Below are 14274 nucleotides of genomic sequence, written 5' to 3' on the forward strand. Positions count from 1 at the left end.
TGACGACGGCGTGGTGATAGTGGGATGATGCTAAAATGACATGAGTTGCATGACAATGGCGTGATGGCAGTGGAATGATAAATGTGGAATGATGAGGCATGACAGCATTCGGATTATGACAGTGGTGTCTCTGTAACAAAATGATGATGTAACAGTCATGACGGTGTGACGGCCACAGTTGTGGCCACAGCAATAGTCGCAGCAGTTGCAGCAACAGAGTGAAAAAGGTGGAAGGATGACGATGAGATGACAACAAAGGAATGACCACACTGGCATGAAGGCGATGAAATTGTGGGAGGCGGCACAAAGAGGTAACCGCTGTAGCCATGATTTATTCGGGCCGGCCAGCCATGGTGCAGCGGGACCTCAAAAGCGACCGACGCCACGACCACTCAAGTCGAGTGTGCTAGCATGTTCTATTTCTCGCGCTACCCGCCTTTTTCCTCTTTGCCGGGTTTGGAGGCAATAGTGGTGCTGCTACAGGGCCCCCTCCTATTGCAATGTGCGATTGAAATAAGATCCAGTGGTCCAGGTAAAGGAGTCCAGCTAAAGTGTGCAGATGGTGTCATTGTTGGTAGTGTTGGGTTCACACAATCTGGGAGAGATGCATCGGGCAGCACCGGCAGCATAGGTTGTGAGCGAGGTGCAGCCACAGTGATGCTGTAGTGCGAAATCGCGACCTTCCGCAGGTTTTCATAGATGCCTGGGCCTCTAGAATTTGCAGCTCCAAAAGTAGACCATTTGGCAGCTCTGCACATGCATGGAGATAGCGCGTGTGGATCACTCGTGTGGATGTAGGAGTGATCCTCGAGCAGAAGAAACCAGATGGCAGAGCTGCTCCTGCAAAACTTTGATGGGCTATGCATATGCGGAAGGTGTGAGCACAGAACATCAGGAGGCTCGCCTGCTGCTGCTTGCGGTGAAATCTCAAATGCCGATAGCATCAGGGTTGCGGTGGTCAGTCAAGGCACCGCAAAGGTTCTGCTTGTGGCATCGCCGTGCCTGCAAGAGCAAAATTTGCACTTGGTGGAGCCGGTGGCAGAGCCTCTGAATCAGTGATGAGTGAGGTGCCCTTGAAGGGAAAGTGAATAGCTTGCAGGAATGTCCAAGGAAGGAGAGCGACGGGCCATAGGGTAGCAGAAAGCGCTTGCGTTGGGCCCAGTGAATTCCTTGGAAAGAGTCGTCGCGCAGCATCCTTTGAGCTGAGGAGGAGGCTCACGAACTGAGTAGAGGTCTGATGCTGAAGCTGGCGCATGGTGACGATTGGCACGGGTGGACACAAGCGATGTGGGACGTCAAGACGTGTCAAGATGCGGAGAAGGAAGTGGCTGTCCACCTGGACAAACCAGACGCCCGGCATGTCGATGTAGAATTCCCGGACACCCTACAACTCCGGGTCGTCCGCCAGACTGAGTGAGGCCATTTCACTCGCCTTGGTCACTTTGGTAGGGTCGGTGCACTGATGCTGCCATGGCTGGGCTCGGCCATCTGGGTCTTAGTGGTAGGCAACGTGAAGAGGTAGCCGCCATGGCCACAGTTTATTTAGGCCAGCCAGCCATGGTGCAGTGGGATCTCGGGAACAGCTGACACCACGGCCACTCAGTGCGAGCGCACTAGTGTGTTCTATTTCTCGCGCTACTCGCACATGAGCCGTCTTCTTCTACGCCGCCTTTGGAGGCAATAGTCGCACCGCTACAAAATGACATGTTGGTTTTAAAGCTCGTGTCCGCACTTACATGCACTATCCGCTGCTGCAGGCTGCCTCGATTCCCGCTGTATTTGGTGTTTGTTTGCACTATGTCCAGTACTGGCCAACTGTGCATGACTGTAGCCAGCAGGAAACACAGTGGTACTACAACAACAGCATGGAGACAACATTGCATTCAGTATTTCCCGCACATTTAGCATGACAGCAGCCACCAGCAGTGGTAAAGTTGGAGGAAGAGACAAAGCAAAGCTTCGCGTTAAAATTGATAAAAGATTATGCAAGCCAAATTAGAGAAAGAGCCATTTGTACTAGTAGAATAAACTTGGGAGCATCGAGTTCGTAAAGGCTGCTTACTTGCTACACACAGCACAAAAAAAATGAAAATTCAAGGCAAGGTAAAGACAGAACAAGCACTTACTTCAAGCTGAATTGAAGGTTTTTATCACCCTGATGCCTTTGTCTGCACATGTGCATGTTAGGTCCCTCTTCTGTTTTTTTTTTTTCATTATTTTCTATAATAGATTTCAGTTTGAAATTCACACTCATGCTGTCTTTATCTTGCCTTGTGTCTTCGAGTTACCGATATATGCATGTATGATCATAATGTATATTTGATTTAACAAGTATATTTTCATGTGTGGTGCAACTTCGTTATGGCGAGGTTCGACCGTACCAAGAACCTTTGCTTTTGGATCGAGAAATCGTCCACAACAAGCTGGGTTCACCATTTATATAATTCAGCGACTAGATTTATGATAGTGGAAATTTGGGCGTATTGGTTCATGATCTTCCATTTGTATGGCACACACGGAATTGCCACAAGAAAGGACAAGACCACACACAAAGCACATTTTGTGCTGTCTTGTCCTTCTCTTTGTGTGTCGTTCCATCTGCACTATACAAATCATAGATCTATGAGCTCACTCAGTCATTTCCATGGGATCAAGTATACGTAATCAAGGTACGGTCACATTCGATAAGCGCTGCAACACGATGTCCATAGTCGACGGGCCCCCAATTCGGCACACAGCACTGACATACGAAAATTTAGTATAATAAATACCAGTAATTAGAACGGTGTATAGTAACTTTAAATTTTTCGTGTGTCAGGACAGTCATACAGTCTAGGAGCCCGTTCGTATTGAACACATACTCATGCTTTCGGTCTTGTCTGTTCCTTCTCTTCTTTCCCACTAGGCCTTGTTCAAAGCCTTGGGTCTAAATGAGAAGGACTTCAAGTTTGGCCTGACGAAAGTGTTCTTCCGGCCTGGGAAATTTGCCGAATTTGACCAAATTATGAAGTCTGACCCAGAGAACCTCGCCCAGCTCGTCCGCAAAGTGCAGAAATGGCTGCTTGCTTCACGGTGGAAGAAGGCCCAGTGGTGTGCGCTGGCTGCCATCAAACGTGAGCAGGCAATTTCAATTTCTAGCCCATGCTTCTCACAAGCTCATATAACAATATGCAAGCAGGCATCATTCTACCACTGCCTGAGGAAATTGGACAAACCTTGGTAACAAGGAAACCATCCTAGTTTTCACATGATCGAACCTTGTATTGGTACGTCAGTGTAGTGTCAGGATATCAAACTATTTTGACTTGTTTGTGCTGTGTTATGCAAAAAAACTTCTCAGACCTGGCTCGGTTGAGTCCGATTCCTGTAGAATACACTGTATTAATTCTCATGCATCAATGAGCAGTTACCTTGTACCGAGCAGATGCTGTCAAAATTAATGATGCCACAGGGTTAGTCACTAGTCTGGGAACTTTAGGTTTTTGTTTTAACATTTCTGGCTTACCAAGCCTCTTTTCCTTCTGGTAAAACTGGGCTTTTATTCTTTTCTTTTTTCTTTTTTTTATCATTTTGAGGATCCAGCTTTTAGCAAACTTTTGTAACCAGTTTGCTAGATATGTCAGTCTGCTTAGCTTCAAAAGATTTCAGAGGGACATGTGAGAGAAGGCCGCATTCTCCGATCAAACGCTTGTAACGCCAAGGTACGTTAGGCGTTGTGCCACCTGCCTCACACTTAAAGAACAAAGCCCTACACATTGTTTCCAACAAGTTTGAATACTAAAAAAAAGTAATAATAAAATTGTGCATGCTGTATCAATTCCAATTCCCAAATTTGTGATTTCTGCAATACAAGCTGTTTCAGTGTGAGAACAAAAGAGGAAGCTTTAGCATTCCAAGAGGCTTCCATTTATAAATACATGAGAACAGAGAAATTCTTTTGCTTGGCATCCACTGCACCGATTTAGGTGAGAGAGGTGTGTTGCATTATTAGAAAAAAATTACCATCGGGGAGGGCAAGCAACTGAACAGGAAATAACGCAAGACAACCAAAGACATGAGTGAGCAGTGGCAGCGCCCCAACAGAGACCGCCTGTTCCAACTTACGGGATTGCTTTTGTGCCTCTCGACGTCTCTTAAGAATTTTAAGGCTGCCAACTATATAAAGCAGATATTTCATTTACAACAGCAAAATTTTTGCAAAAATGTTTTACAACATAGTAACGCTTCTTCCCTCGAATATGGGAGGTGGTGGGTTCGAACACCTTGCGGTGTATATTGTGAACCCACTACCGGTGAAACCGTGATTACGTGCAGCTGTACTTGGCGTCTCTGCGTCGCACGGCGAACTAGCCCAGGAGGTAGTTGAGATGATACAACGGAGTGGTTCAGTTTTGAGTGTAACTCAGCAATGAAAGGTAATATCACAAGCTGCACCTATTATGAGCTGAGAAAATACCTTTTAAAATTGAATACCTTTTACTTATAACACAATACCTTTTACTTCCCTGAAAAGCTCAAATCGCCACAGGCACATCCGAAATGGCTCTGAAGGCCTGCCAGTATGCTTATTATGCATATCAGGTATGTGTTGCGCAAGAGTGGCCCCTTCCACTTTTGGTATGCTTCACCGAAAAACATTGCATATGTTTGACTGTGTAATGCTACTGTGTTGCGGCAAAGCTGACATTTTGGAAGTGGCATTATGCTACGTCATTTAGATACGTTGTACTCTCTGCTCTTAGAAGCCATCTGTGTAGGTGACAGGCGAGCGTAGTGGTTCTCGTTTCTGACATTCAGTGAATTCTTTCAGTGAAGAGCATGACATTGAAGCAGCTAGGCCTAGTGTTGCCACAGTGGTGGCTATGGCTGCCAGTAGATCGGCATGTGAGAACACTGGTTCAAGGCCGTGAGATAAACAAAATGACAGCAGTGGTAGCTTCTATTAATGCTATTCCAGATCTGCGATCATGACAAGAAGTTTAGAAATTTGGATGACAAAGGGTCAAAAATTTCAAACGGTCCTAAGCATCGGCTCTGTGGAGCACACGGCGGTGCTGTGAAGGCATCCGAATTATACGGCATGTCCGAATATCGGGTGTCCAAAAAATCTGGCGTTAACCGTATTTGAATGGGAAAATCAGTCAGGTCTGAGGTAAAGCTTCGTATTAAAGTCGGCAAAGGACACTCAGTGAGTATATGAGCAGATACAAAGATCTTTTCTCATAGTGGACGCTCGTACCCCTTGTGGGGTCCTCTCTCACCCGTACTCTTGGGACAAAGAAACGACAGTACAGTAGTGCAAACAATCACAAGGGCATTTATTGCACCTTTCATAGATCAGTGCCTGCTAGCCGAGCTGCTATCCACAAAACATGCCGATGGGCGCGCGACAAATCTAGAAGTCTGACTCACCGCGACCGGAAGCGAGCGAATATGTTCGCCCCATGCTGGATCCCAAGGCCTGGTCGTTCGCGTGTATGGTCACGCGAATCGTGGCGCGTTCGAGGGCGGCCACGCGAGGCGGTCTTGCAGAAGCATGGGTCGGCGCGCACGCGGGACACGTCCCCGCCGCGCGCCGACCCGCCGGGCAAGAGGGTCGCCGCACGTGCGGCACTGCCGTCCCGCTTCCTGTCTCGAACCCAACAGCCCGAGCGCCTTGTCTCCCGACGCCCGAGTAACCCCGCAGCGGTGCGACGCTCGCGCCATCTCTCGCACCGCGCTTGTACCACCCGACCGCCGCGGGCGCCAGGCCACGCGGCGGGCGAAGCCGCCCTGCAGGAGACGAGCCATGCGGGAAAACTAGATCTCAGGGGAGGCGTGAGAGTCACGCATCCCCACACCCTTTGCACCTAAATTTATTCCTGTGGTGGTGCAAAACTAATGCTGGAGGTTGTAACCTCATATGCACATGAATGCATTTTAAAGTTTCTTTTCCAGGCAATGCGCGCGCTTGTGCGCATGCATTGGCAATAAGAGGTGAATTTCACATCCTTATTTAGCATCGGTTACACTCGTGGAGGAAGGAAAGCGTAGGAGACGCCCTGGCCAGCACGGACGTGTTGGAGAAAGTGTGGCGGAAGTCACATGCTGTTTTTCGCAGAGGAGCACTGAGACTGGTGCCCCAAACATCAGCGTTGCCATATCAATCGTGCTCCTAAAGCTCTCGCTGCTGCTCTAGGCCTCCGGAAAGTGATAAGTTTTTCCGGTCCATGTCTTTCTCACAGCATATTCTCTTCGCGAGACAACCTGACTTTGGAGCGTGGTGTGTAAGCTTAAAAGATGTGTTTTGGGTCTGTGAGTGTGAGTGTCAGTAAGCAACGGACACACTCAACTAATCACGGCACGGGTCTTCGTTGTGTTCTTCGACGTGCCACGGAAAAGCACAGGAGCGCACTTGCTTCACTAAAACTGTTAAAGAAGTCTTGGAGGCTTTGTCCTAGCACGCCTCGGCAGCCCACACTTCCGGCGGCTTGTAGCAATGCAATTTCAAAGGTCATGCTTATCTGCTCGAGTGAGCTGATTGGAGGCGCTAAGAGAGATGGCACACCAACATGGCTGCATTTCTGGCTTCAAAAACATGACGTCAGGGCCTCTCCTATTTTGGTTATTTCCTTCATGGTTTAACTTTCTACTTTAATAATTAGCAAAATAACCTTTGTTAATCATTTGATTGCACATATTGAAAAAAAAATGTTAATTCTATTTCATTGCTTACGAACCAAGGAGGATACTCGTAGTCATCAATGAAATAACATGTGCATTGCCCATGAGCAGTACAGACTACTACGTGTATTGAGGTTCTAAATACTTGGTGTTCTATGGACAAGAGGTTATGAAAAGTTAAATGCTATGTTATACTGAGAATTTCGATATATTGAATTTCGTTATATCGAGGTTTAACTGTAACATATGGGCATTTCACAGGCCTGAAGGAATTCTTAAAGCAATCAAGACCTTTGTTTTCATATTCCAGTGAAGAATAAGATCATCTTTCGACGTGAGAACCTTCTGGTGATTCAGAAGACGGTGAAGATGCATTTGGTTAAACGAAAGTACCGGCCAAGGCAAGTTTACTCATCTGTGTTCTCTCGTTTCTACCATTTAATGTTTTGTTGTTCTATACATGCTTTTTCTAAAGCTCTGCAAAAGATTCCTTTTATAGTAAAGGCCACTTATATGTATAGATATTACAACGCACTTGTTTTTTTATCCATAATTAGTAAGCAGACCACTCAAGCAAAGCCAATGTTGCCAATCAAAACCTCACTTGTACGAGAGGTTAGCAAAAAGTTCAATGTTCTTATCATTGCCAAAAAATAAATACATGAAAAAAATTATTTTTACTTTGTAACTAAGACTTCTCTTCGTAGACACCATTCATATTCACACATTTCTCTCACCATTTTTTTAAATCCTCTGCAGGCCATTGCTGTAATTCTCAGATTGTATGGAATATCGCTGCTCGACCTCTTTAGTTTTGTCTGTATCATGCAATTGCCGGCGTTGCATTGGATTTTTTTTTCTTTCCTGAAATGGGAAAAGTCACTCGGTGTGAGATAAGGAGATAAAGGCAATATTTCGCAACCTCATTGTTTTGCTTCCACAGCAACTGCTTACACAGCCGCGGTGGCCGCATTTCAGTGGAGGCGAAATGCACAAACGCCCATGTCTCGTGCATTGGGGGCACGTTGAAGATCCCCAGGTGGTCAAAATTAATTCAGGGTCCCCCAATGCGGCATGCCTTATAATCAAATCGAGGTTTTGGCTCATAAAACCCCAGAATTCATTAATTCAGCTTGCAGTGAGCATGTGGGTGCATTGTCATTGAGGAACCGGGCAGCTTTGAAGAGCTTACCGCAGTGTTATTGCTTCAGAGCATGTAGTACATAATTTGTTCAGTAATAAGCAGTAATTGCTGTTGCGAGTAAAAGTTTTATTAAAGGGGCCCTGAAACACATTTTAAATATTGTGGGGTCTCAACCACACTTGTGGGACAAAGGAACGACAACACAGTAATTCAAACAATCAAAAGGGAATTTATTGCACCTTCTATGCACCAGTGCCTGCCAGCTGAATGACTACCAATAGAACATGCCGACCAGCGCTGATAAATCAAGGAAGTTGGGCTCACTCTGACAGCATATCAAGCAAATATGTTCGCCCCATGCAGGACACAGACGAACAGTCATGCAAACAGTGACATGTTCGAATAATCGGTCCATCCCGGTGCCCCGTTGCAGAGCCTTTCTCGATACGGTCCCACGAAGCATGCTGACCGGCGTTGTGGGGGCGATCGACCCTCTCACGTCCCCTGATATTGTTTTCCCTGCATGGCTCTAGCCTTTCCTGCAATCCGCCTTGTTTGCATACCTAAGCACCAGTGGCGGTCAGCGTGCTTGCAGACTAGTATGAGAAACGGTGCGAGTGTTGCGCTGCTAACGCCACCTAACGGCAGGGTCGGCGATCAGCATGGACATTTCACGTGCTCACCCACTGTTCACGGGACCGTCCTATGAAAGGCTTAGGAGCAAGACACCAGAATGGAGAAACACGATCATTCGAACGCGCCACTGTACACATGACCGTACACACAAATGATTAGGCGTTGGTGCCCAGCATATGGGCAAACATATTCGCTCGCTATCCAGTTACGGTGAGCTGGACTTCCTCAATTTGTCATGTGCCTATTGGCATGTTCTACGGGTATTAATTCGGCTAGCAGACATTAGTCTATGAAAGGTGCAATAAAAGCCCTTGTAATTGTTTGCGCCACTCTGTTGTCATTCTTTTGTCCTAAAAACACATGTGAGACCCCGCAGCGTGCCAGGCACATGCACATGCTGCTGACCCCAAGCAAAAAATCAGGCTTGTTCCCATTGCGCCCAAGTATCCAAGCCATCAAGTGGAACTAGCATCGGAACACTAGCAGCATCTCTCGCACTACACTGAAATTACACTGACTGCTGGTGGCGCACAGCTACGTGGGGAAGCCAGATTACAGGAGATACGAGAGCCATTCAGGGAAAACAATGGGAGGCTCAAGAGAGTTGAGCATCCCCACCAGACTTTCGAACTGAAACTCTTTCGGATTTGGTTCAGCTTCTGGTTCATGCTTTCTGGTTTGATTCAGGTTTAGCTCTGGAGTGAAAATTATAATGGTTTGAACTGGTTCAGAACTTCCCAAACTGGGAAATCCAAGTTCAGACAGTTTCAAAGAAAAAAAAAGCATTTGCATGCCTGCGGTTTTTGAGAGAATGCACAGTATTGTGGAGAGAAAAGTTTGTTTCAGGTAATGTAGAACTGCTGTGAACCGTTTTGTTTTGCACAGGCATTATTTATGAGAAAATAATAATAATCATAATAGACTTCATGGCACCCTGTGTGGCATCCAGTATGTTAGCCTTCCTACCTCCCCCAAATTTCATCCTTCTTTGGTTTCTTAAAGGGGCACTAACAAGAAACAGTAAATCAGTTCAAACAAACAAAGTACCCCTCCAAAACTCTTTATTTTTGTAACTTTCGTGGTAAAAGGCCAAATAATTAGTGAAAATGAAGGTAAACTTCCACTGATCGAATTTCACATGGTGACTCCAGCATAGGTACATCAGTGTGACGTCGCAGATTTCAACAGCCTTTTGTGGATTTGGGCCGCCCATTGTGCCTCAGTGCTTGTGCAGGAACATTCAAGATAGTGTCAACAACAGCCTTTTGCTTTTCCGTGTTTTTTGGCTTACCAAGTCTCTTCCCATGGTAAGAGTGGGTCATTTTTGGTAGATGTAGAAGGGGATTTTACTAATACAACCTAAAAGCTTTTTTACTTTGATGTTCCTTTAAAGGAGGACTGAGAGAATGCTAGTGTGTCACTTTCTTCTTGCTTTGTTATGTTGAATTCCAATGGCGGAGTCGGAGCAAGTTTTTCTGCTCGTTTCGGAGCAAGTTCGTTCCAATGACGGAGTGAGAGCGGGATTAAGGTGTTCCAATGAGAGAGTCGGAGTGGATTCAGAGCGGGAGTCATTCCGTGGAGCAGAAAAAGATGCTCCGCCAAAATCGGCGGAGCGGACCAGAACTCTGCGTGACATATTTCCTTTACCAAGTTTGTCTGCTGGGAGGCGCCACCGGTCACGACTCACGAGGAAGCAAAAGCTGCTGCACGCTTGGCGAGATATCTATTCTGCACGTAAAAAAAAACGACAGGTGAACGGCGCTGAAGAGACAAGTGACCGGTGTGGCGGTGGTGGGAGCAAACAGCGGAAGGAAGTGACAACACGCAAGGTATCCTGGGTAACTCGGTGATACAAGTTCCGTTTCCGCCTTGCTCCGGCGGCGCAGGTTGTGTTCCACTTGCGGATTTGGAGGTGTTGCTCTGCGCCAGAGTCGCGTGCTCGCTCGTGGAGTCCGTTGGCTGCTCCGACTCCGCCATTGGAATTCAACATTAGTTGCTGGTTCTATAATCACGATATGAGATATTCCTCGAATTTTCAACCAGTCACATAAATCCAAAACACATGCCAAATAGAGCACAGTATTTTTGCCTCTGGTTTGCTTGCTAGGGTTCCTCTAGACCCCATGAAAATTGGGGTGGGGTGGTCTCGTATCACTAATGCACAAGTCAGTGCAGTGGTCATAGCCACATTGAAAGCTTTGAAAAGAGAGAGGAGGTCAGAACACTGCACGTTTTCAGAGAAGCAATTGCAGAAGACCAAGCCTATTATCCCACTTTGAATAGAAGCGCACAGTGAAATAGAAAGGAATGGCCCGTGCAGCATGTGTCCGGCTTTCAGTTATATGTTCATTATGTGACTTGCAGCTGCTACACCAGAATTACTGATGCAGGCTTCAGCGGATTATACCACCTGACCACTATCTGCAATTTTTGTGACTTGTAGAGAAGCCCTTGTAAGCAATCCCTGAGCCAAGAAGCCATGCTCCATTTGGCGTGTGTTTTGAATAGGTCACATTAAAATAGGATATAATTAGTGATTTCTGATTTCTTGCACATTCGAGGATTTCTGGCGCCCTACTGTAGTTGCGGGGTCATCAGCTATCTAATGACGCTAAATAACCTAGACAAAAAAAAAATTTGTCAGTACTCGGCTACATAGACCTGCAGAAAATGAAGTAATATACCTCATCTAATGCTTAACTTCTCATGGATTTTGTTTAATTTTTGTAAATATACAAGAAGACACCCAGTTATAAGAGAACATGTAAGATCATTTCTCAGTAGTGAGAAGTCTTAACACAATTTTACAACTACTTCCTGCACCATCATAACAGTGTTACATGGAAGCACAGTAGGGAAACTACTTACAGGGTGTATCTACAAGTATAGTAAGCACTGGCCAACATGGAAGCCAGCCAACATCAAGCAAGGCACGTCTTCGTCATTTGATTGGGCAGTGGCAACTTATGGGTACGTCTCACGAAATCCAGCGGTCGACATCATCTTTGAGCAGCACGTAGCATGGCCCCCGGTGGCAAAAGCACTGGCTTGGCAGCACTGAGGACCCATAGCAGAGGAAGAGTATTAATGCTTGAGTCTCGAAACATGGACAATGTAACTATACAACAGAACAGAAGATCTAGTGTGACTGGCAGCCACAATCTCATATGTGAGATCAGTCACTTGTCGAAGGAAGCGATATGGGCCTGTGTAGTGAGGAAGGAGCTTTTCAGAAAGCCCCACATGTCTGGAGGGGGACCAAAGTAGCACGGGGGCACCCGGAGCAAAGCATTCGTCGTGTTGTCGCTGGTCTCTCCGGCTACAACTGCGCATGTGGAGGCTGCGCGTGGTCGCGTGGCCATATCTTGACAGTGATCTGCGTCGGGGGCAGAGTCTAGTTGCATCGGCGGCTTGTAGCTTTGTGTGTGCTGTGTATTCTCGGCACTCACTCTGCACTGAAGCAATAGACAGCATGAAATGTCACGAATGTCAATTTGCTCGCTGCTGTGGCCGCGTTTCCTCACGCCACCATTTTGACAGTGCTGTCCGTAGTCATCAGGTGTGATGTGTTCATGTTTGCTGTGTGCACTGACACCGTGCTTAGTATTTTAGTTAGCAAGCAAATGTTTACGAGTTTATATGGCTGATAAAAGTACTGTCCTTACTTCATACGGCTGTCTGCTAATTTGCTATCGCAATCAATGCTTCGCCATTCGGGCAAAACTGCATCTTTCTTTCTTTCTTCTTCTTTTTCTTTCGTGTTACATCTTAGAGGCTATGCTCTTTATCTACAAGGTGTTCTGCCGAGAAGCACCACCAGGTAATGTCTAACACGGCAGCCGGGACATTTATCGGTGCTCGGAGTACCAAAAAGCACAGCCTTTGCATTTGTGGCTATTACTCTAAGGAAAGCATCGCTGGGATACGTGTTTGAATGCCACCTATGCGTATAGTGGAATTCAGCAGAGTGCAGGCGGTGCATTTACGAAAGTACAACGGAGACCAACGTCGCAGCAGGTTGTGATGCGTTTCGAGAGTGCATTTTAGAGCGCAGCTCTAGTTCCTGCGGCGAGCGTCGGCACGCATCGCATGCGGCCAGTCACGCTACGGCACTTGCACTGCGCCAGCCAAAATGCCGTCCTCTCTAGACTTCGACGTGCGTGCCTTCGGCTATTCTCTTGAGAGCATGTGCAGAACAATCCCCAACCCGCGCGCCACTTTACTTTGAATGGCTGCCTGCGACCGTTGCAAAGTGGCGTGGGCACCTTTCTTTTTCCGTGTCATGCAGTGGGTCGGCGCTGTCGGCGCAACAAACGCATGGATTGAGCAGGGGCCATATCAATATCGGGCACATTGGGCCACATGAGCCACGTCCAGTTACGTTGGCTGTGCCAATGCTTCGAACTATAGACGTTCTCGCCAACGTGACGTAGCATGTGCGCGCTCACGCTCCGTCGGACTATATATGTGCCTTAACCGATTTTTTTATCTGACTTTCATTAGTTCTAATTTTGTGTAATCTGAATTTTCTTAGCATCCCAGTAGAATTCGAATCAACGAGCTTTTACTGTAGTAATTGTCAGAAGGCGTATTGAACAGAAGGCAGGGGAAGCATCATTATATATCTGTTAATGGTGTACATTATTTTGGCATCCTTTCTCGGCTCTCTCCTTCCTGAAGAACAAAAAGCTGCAAAATAGAGCACTCGGTTTCTTTTTTCCAATGCAAATAAAAACATGTAAGCAAAAATGAACATGTAGGAACACAGCAGCCAACAAAACATCTGAAGACCTGTCCGGGTATGTCACAGAAATCAGGGATGTCAGAGTTTAAATTATCGCAAGTCAGCTATTTGAAAATTGTTTAACTAGACTTCAAACATCACTTACAGCGCATACAAGGACAACGGACCAAAAGAATTACGAAGACCTTGGTCCCTTGTCCTTGTGTGCGCTGTAAGGGATGTTTGAAACAATGGAATACCAACCAGCTCGTACCCAAACCTTGCTTGAGTTTAACTAGAATTTTGTGTGCTGTGTGTTACACGCCCAGGCTATGTATAGTGAAGACTTGTTCTTGGCATTTCTTAGGTAGACTTGAGAATGTTCTATTGGGAGTAGTTCGTGGAAGTAAACGGCTGAACCACAGGCTTTTCACTCGGCAAAGCATGGCTCTTTTCAGTGCTTTTCTCACTGTGTGCAGCCTCAACAAGAACACCTAGAATCCACAGGTCATTGGGAAAGCATTTGCATGCATCATTAGCATCACTGTTTGCTGACTGTGATAGTTTCAAACCATTTGGGTTGCCATAACGCTTCCTTTGTCACCACCTGCCACAGCGGCTCAGATACTGTGGTGTTTCCTGCTATGGCAAGGTCACGGGCTCTATTCTTTGCCGTGGTGGTTTCCATTTCACTGGGGACGGAATGCACAAGCACATTCATGTATACTGAGGAGGCTTTCGACACTCTCGTGCCCTTTTTGGCATTTCCTGACATTCGGTTTCCCTGCATGGCACACACGCAGTGGTGTGAGTTGGTGCCATAGTCGTGCTGCACTGCGAGATGGCACGAGTGTTTCAAGCCGAGCACCACCTGAAGGCATGAGTAATATGTGCATGAAAGGAACCTGCTTTTTTCTGTTAGGCTGAGGGACAGTGGCACGCACAAACTAACAGCACATTTCCCAGGGGGCTCTGTGGAACTAACACCTAGAAGGCTTGCCATTCGGCTGTGGAGTGCAGTACTGGCAGTCATTTGCAGCGCTGCACCCGTGAATTAGGCATCATTGTCAGGCATGTGCAACTATTCCCTCGATAACCTTGCATGGCA

The 14274-nt window shown here is 46.6% G+C and overlaps 1 protein-coding gene across 5 annotated transcripts in view; it reads left to right on the top strand.

The window, feature by feature from the left end:
- Positions 1–14274, top strand: part of jar (Myosin heavy chain 95F jaguar) — a 195068-nt gene that overhangs the window by 113564 nt on the left and 67230 nt on the right. For all 5 annotated transcript variants that reach the window (XM_075697233.1, XM_075697236.1, XM_075697232.1 and 2 more), the window contains 2 exons: positions 2906–3113; positions 6974–7064. In XM_075697233.1, coding sequence (XP_075553348.1) covers positions 2906–3113; positions 6974–7064 — 299 coding nt within the window. The remainder of the gene's footprint in view (positions 1–2905; positions 3114–6973; positions 7065–14274) is intronic.

The sequence above is a fragment of the Dermacentor variabilis genome, chromosome 6 (assembly GCF_050947875.1).
Source record: "Dermacentor variabilis isolate Ectoservices chromosome 6, ASM5094787v1, whole genome shotgun sequence".
NCBI classification, from domain to species: domain Eukaryota; kingdom Metazoa; phylum Arthropoda; class Arachnida; order Ixodida; family Ixodidae; genus Dermacentor; species Dermacentor variabilis.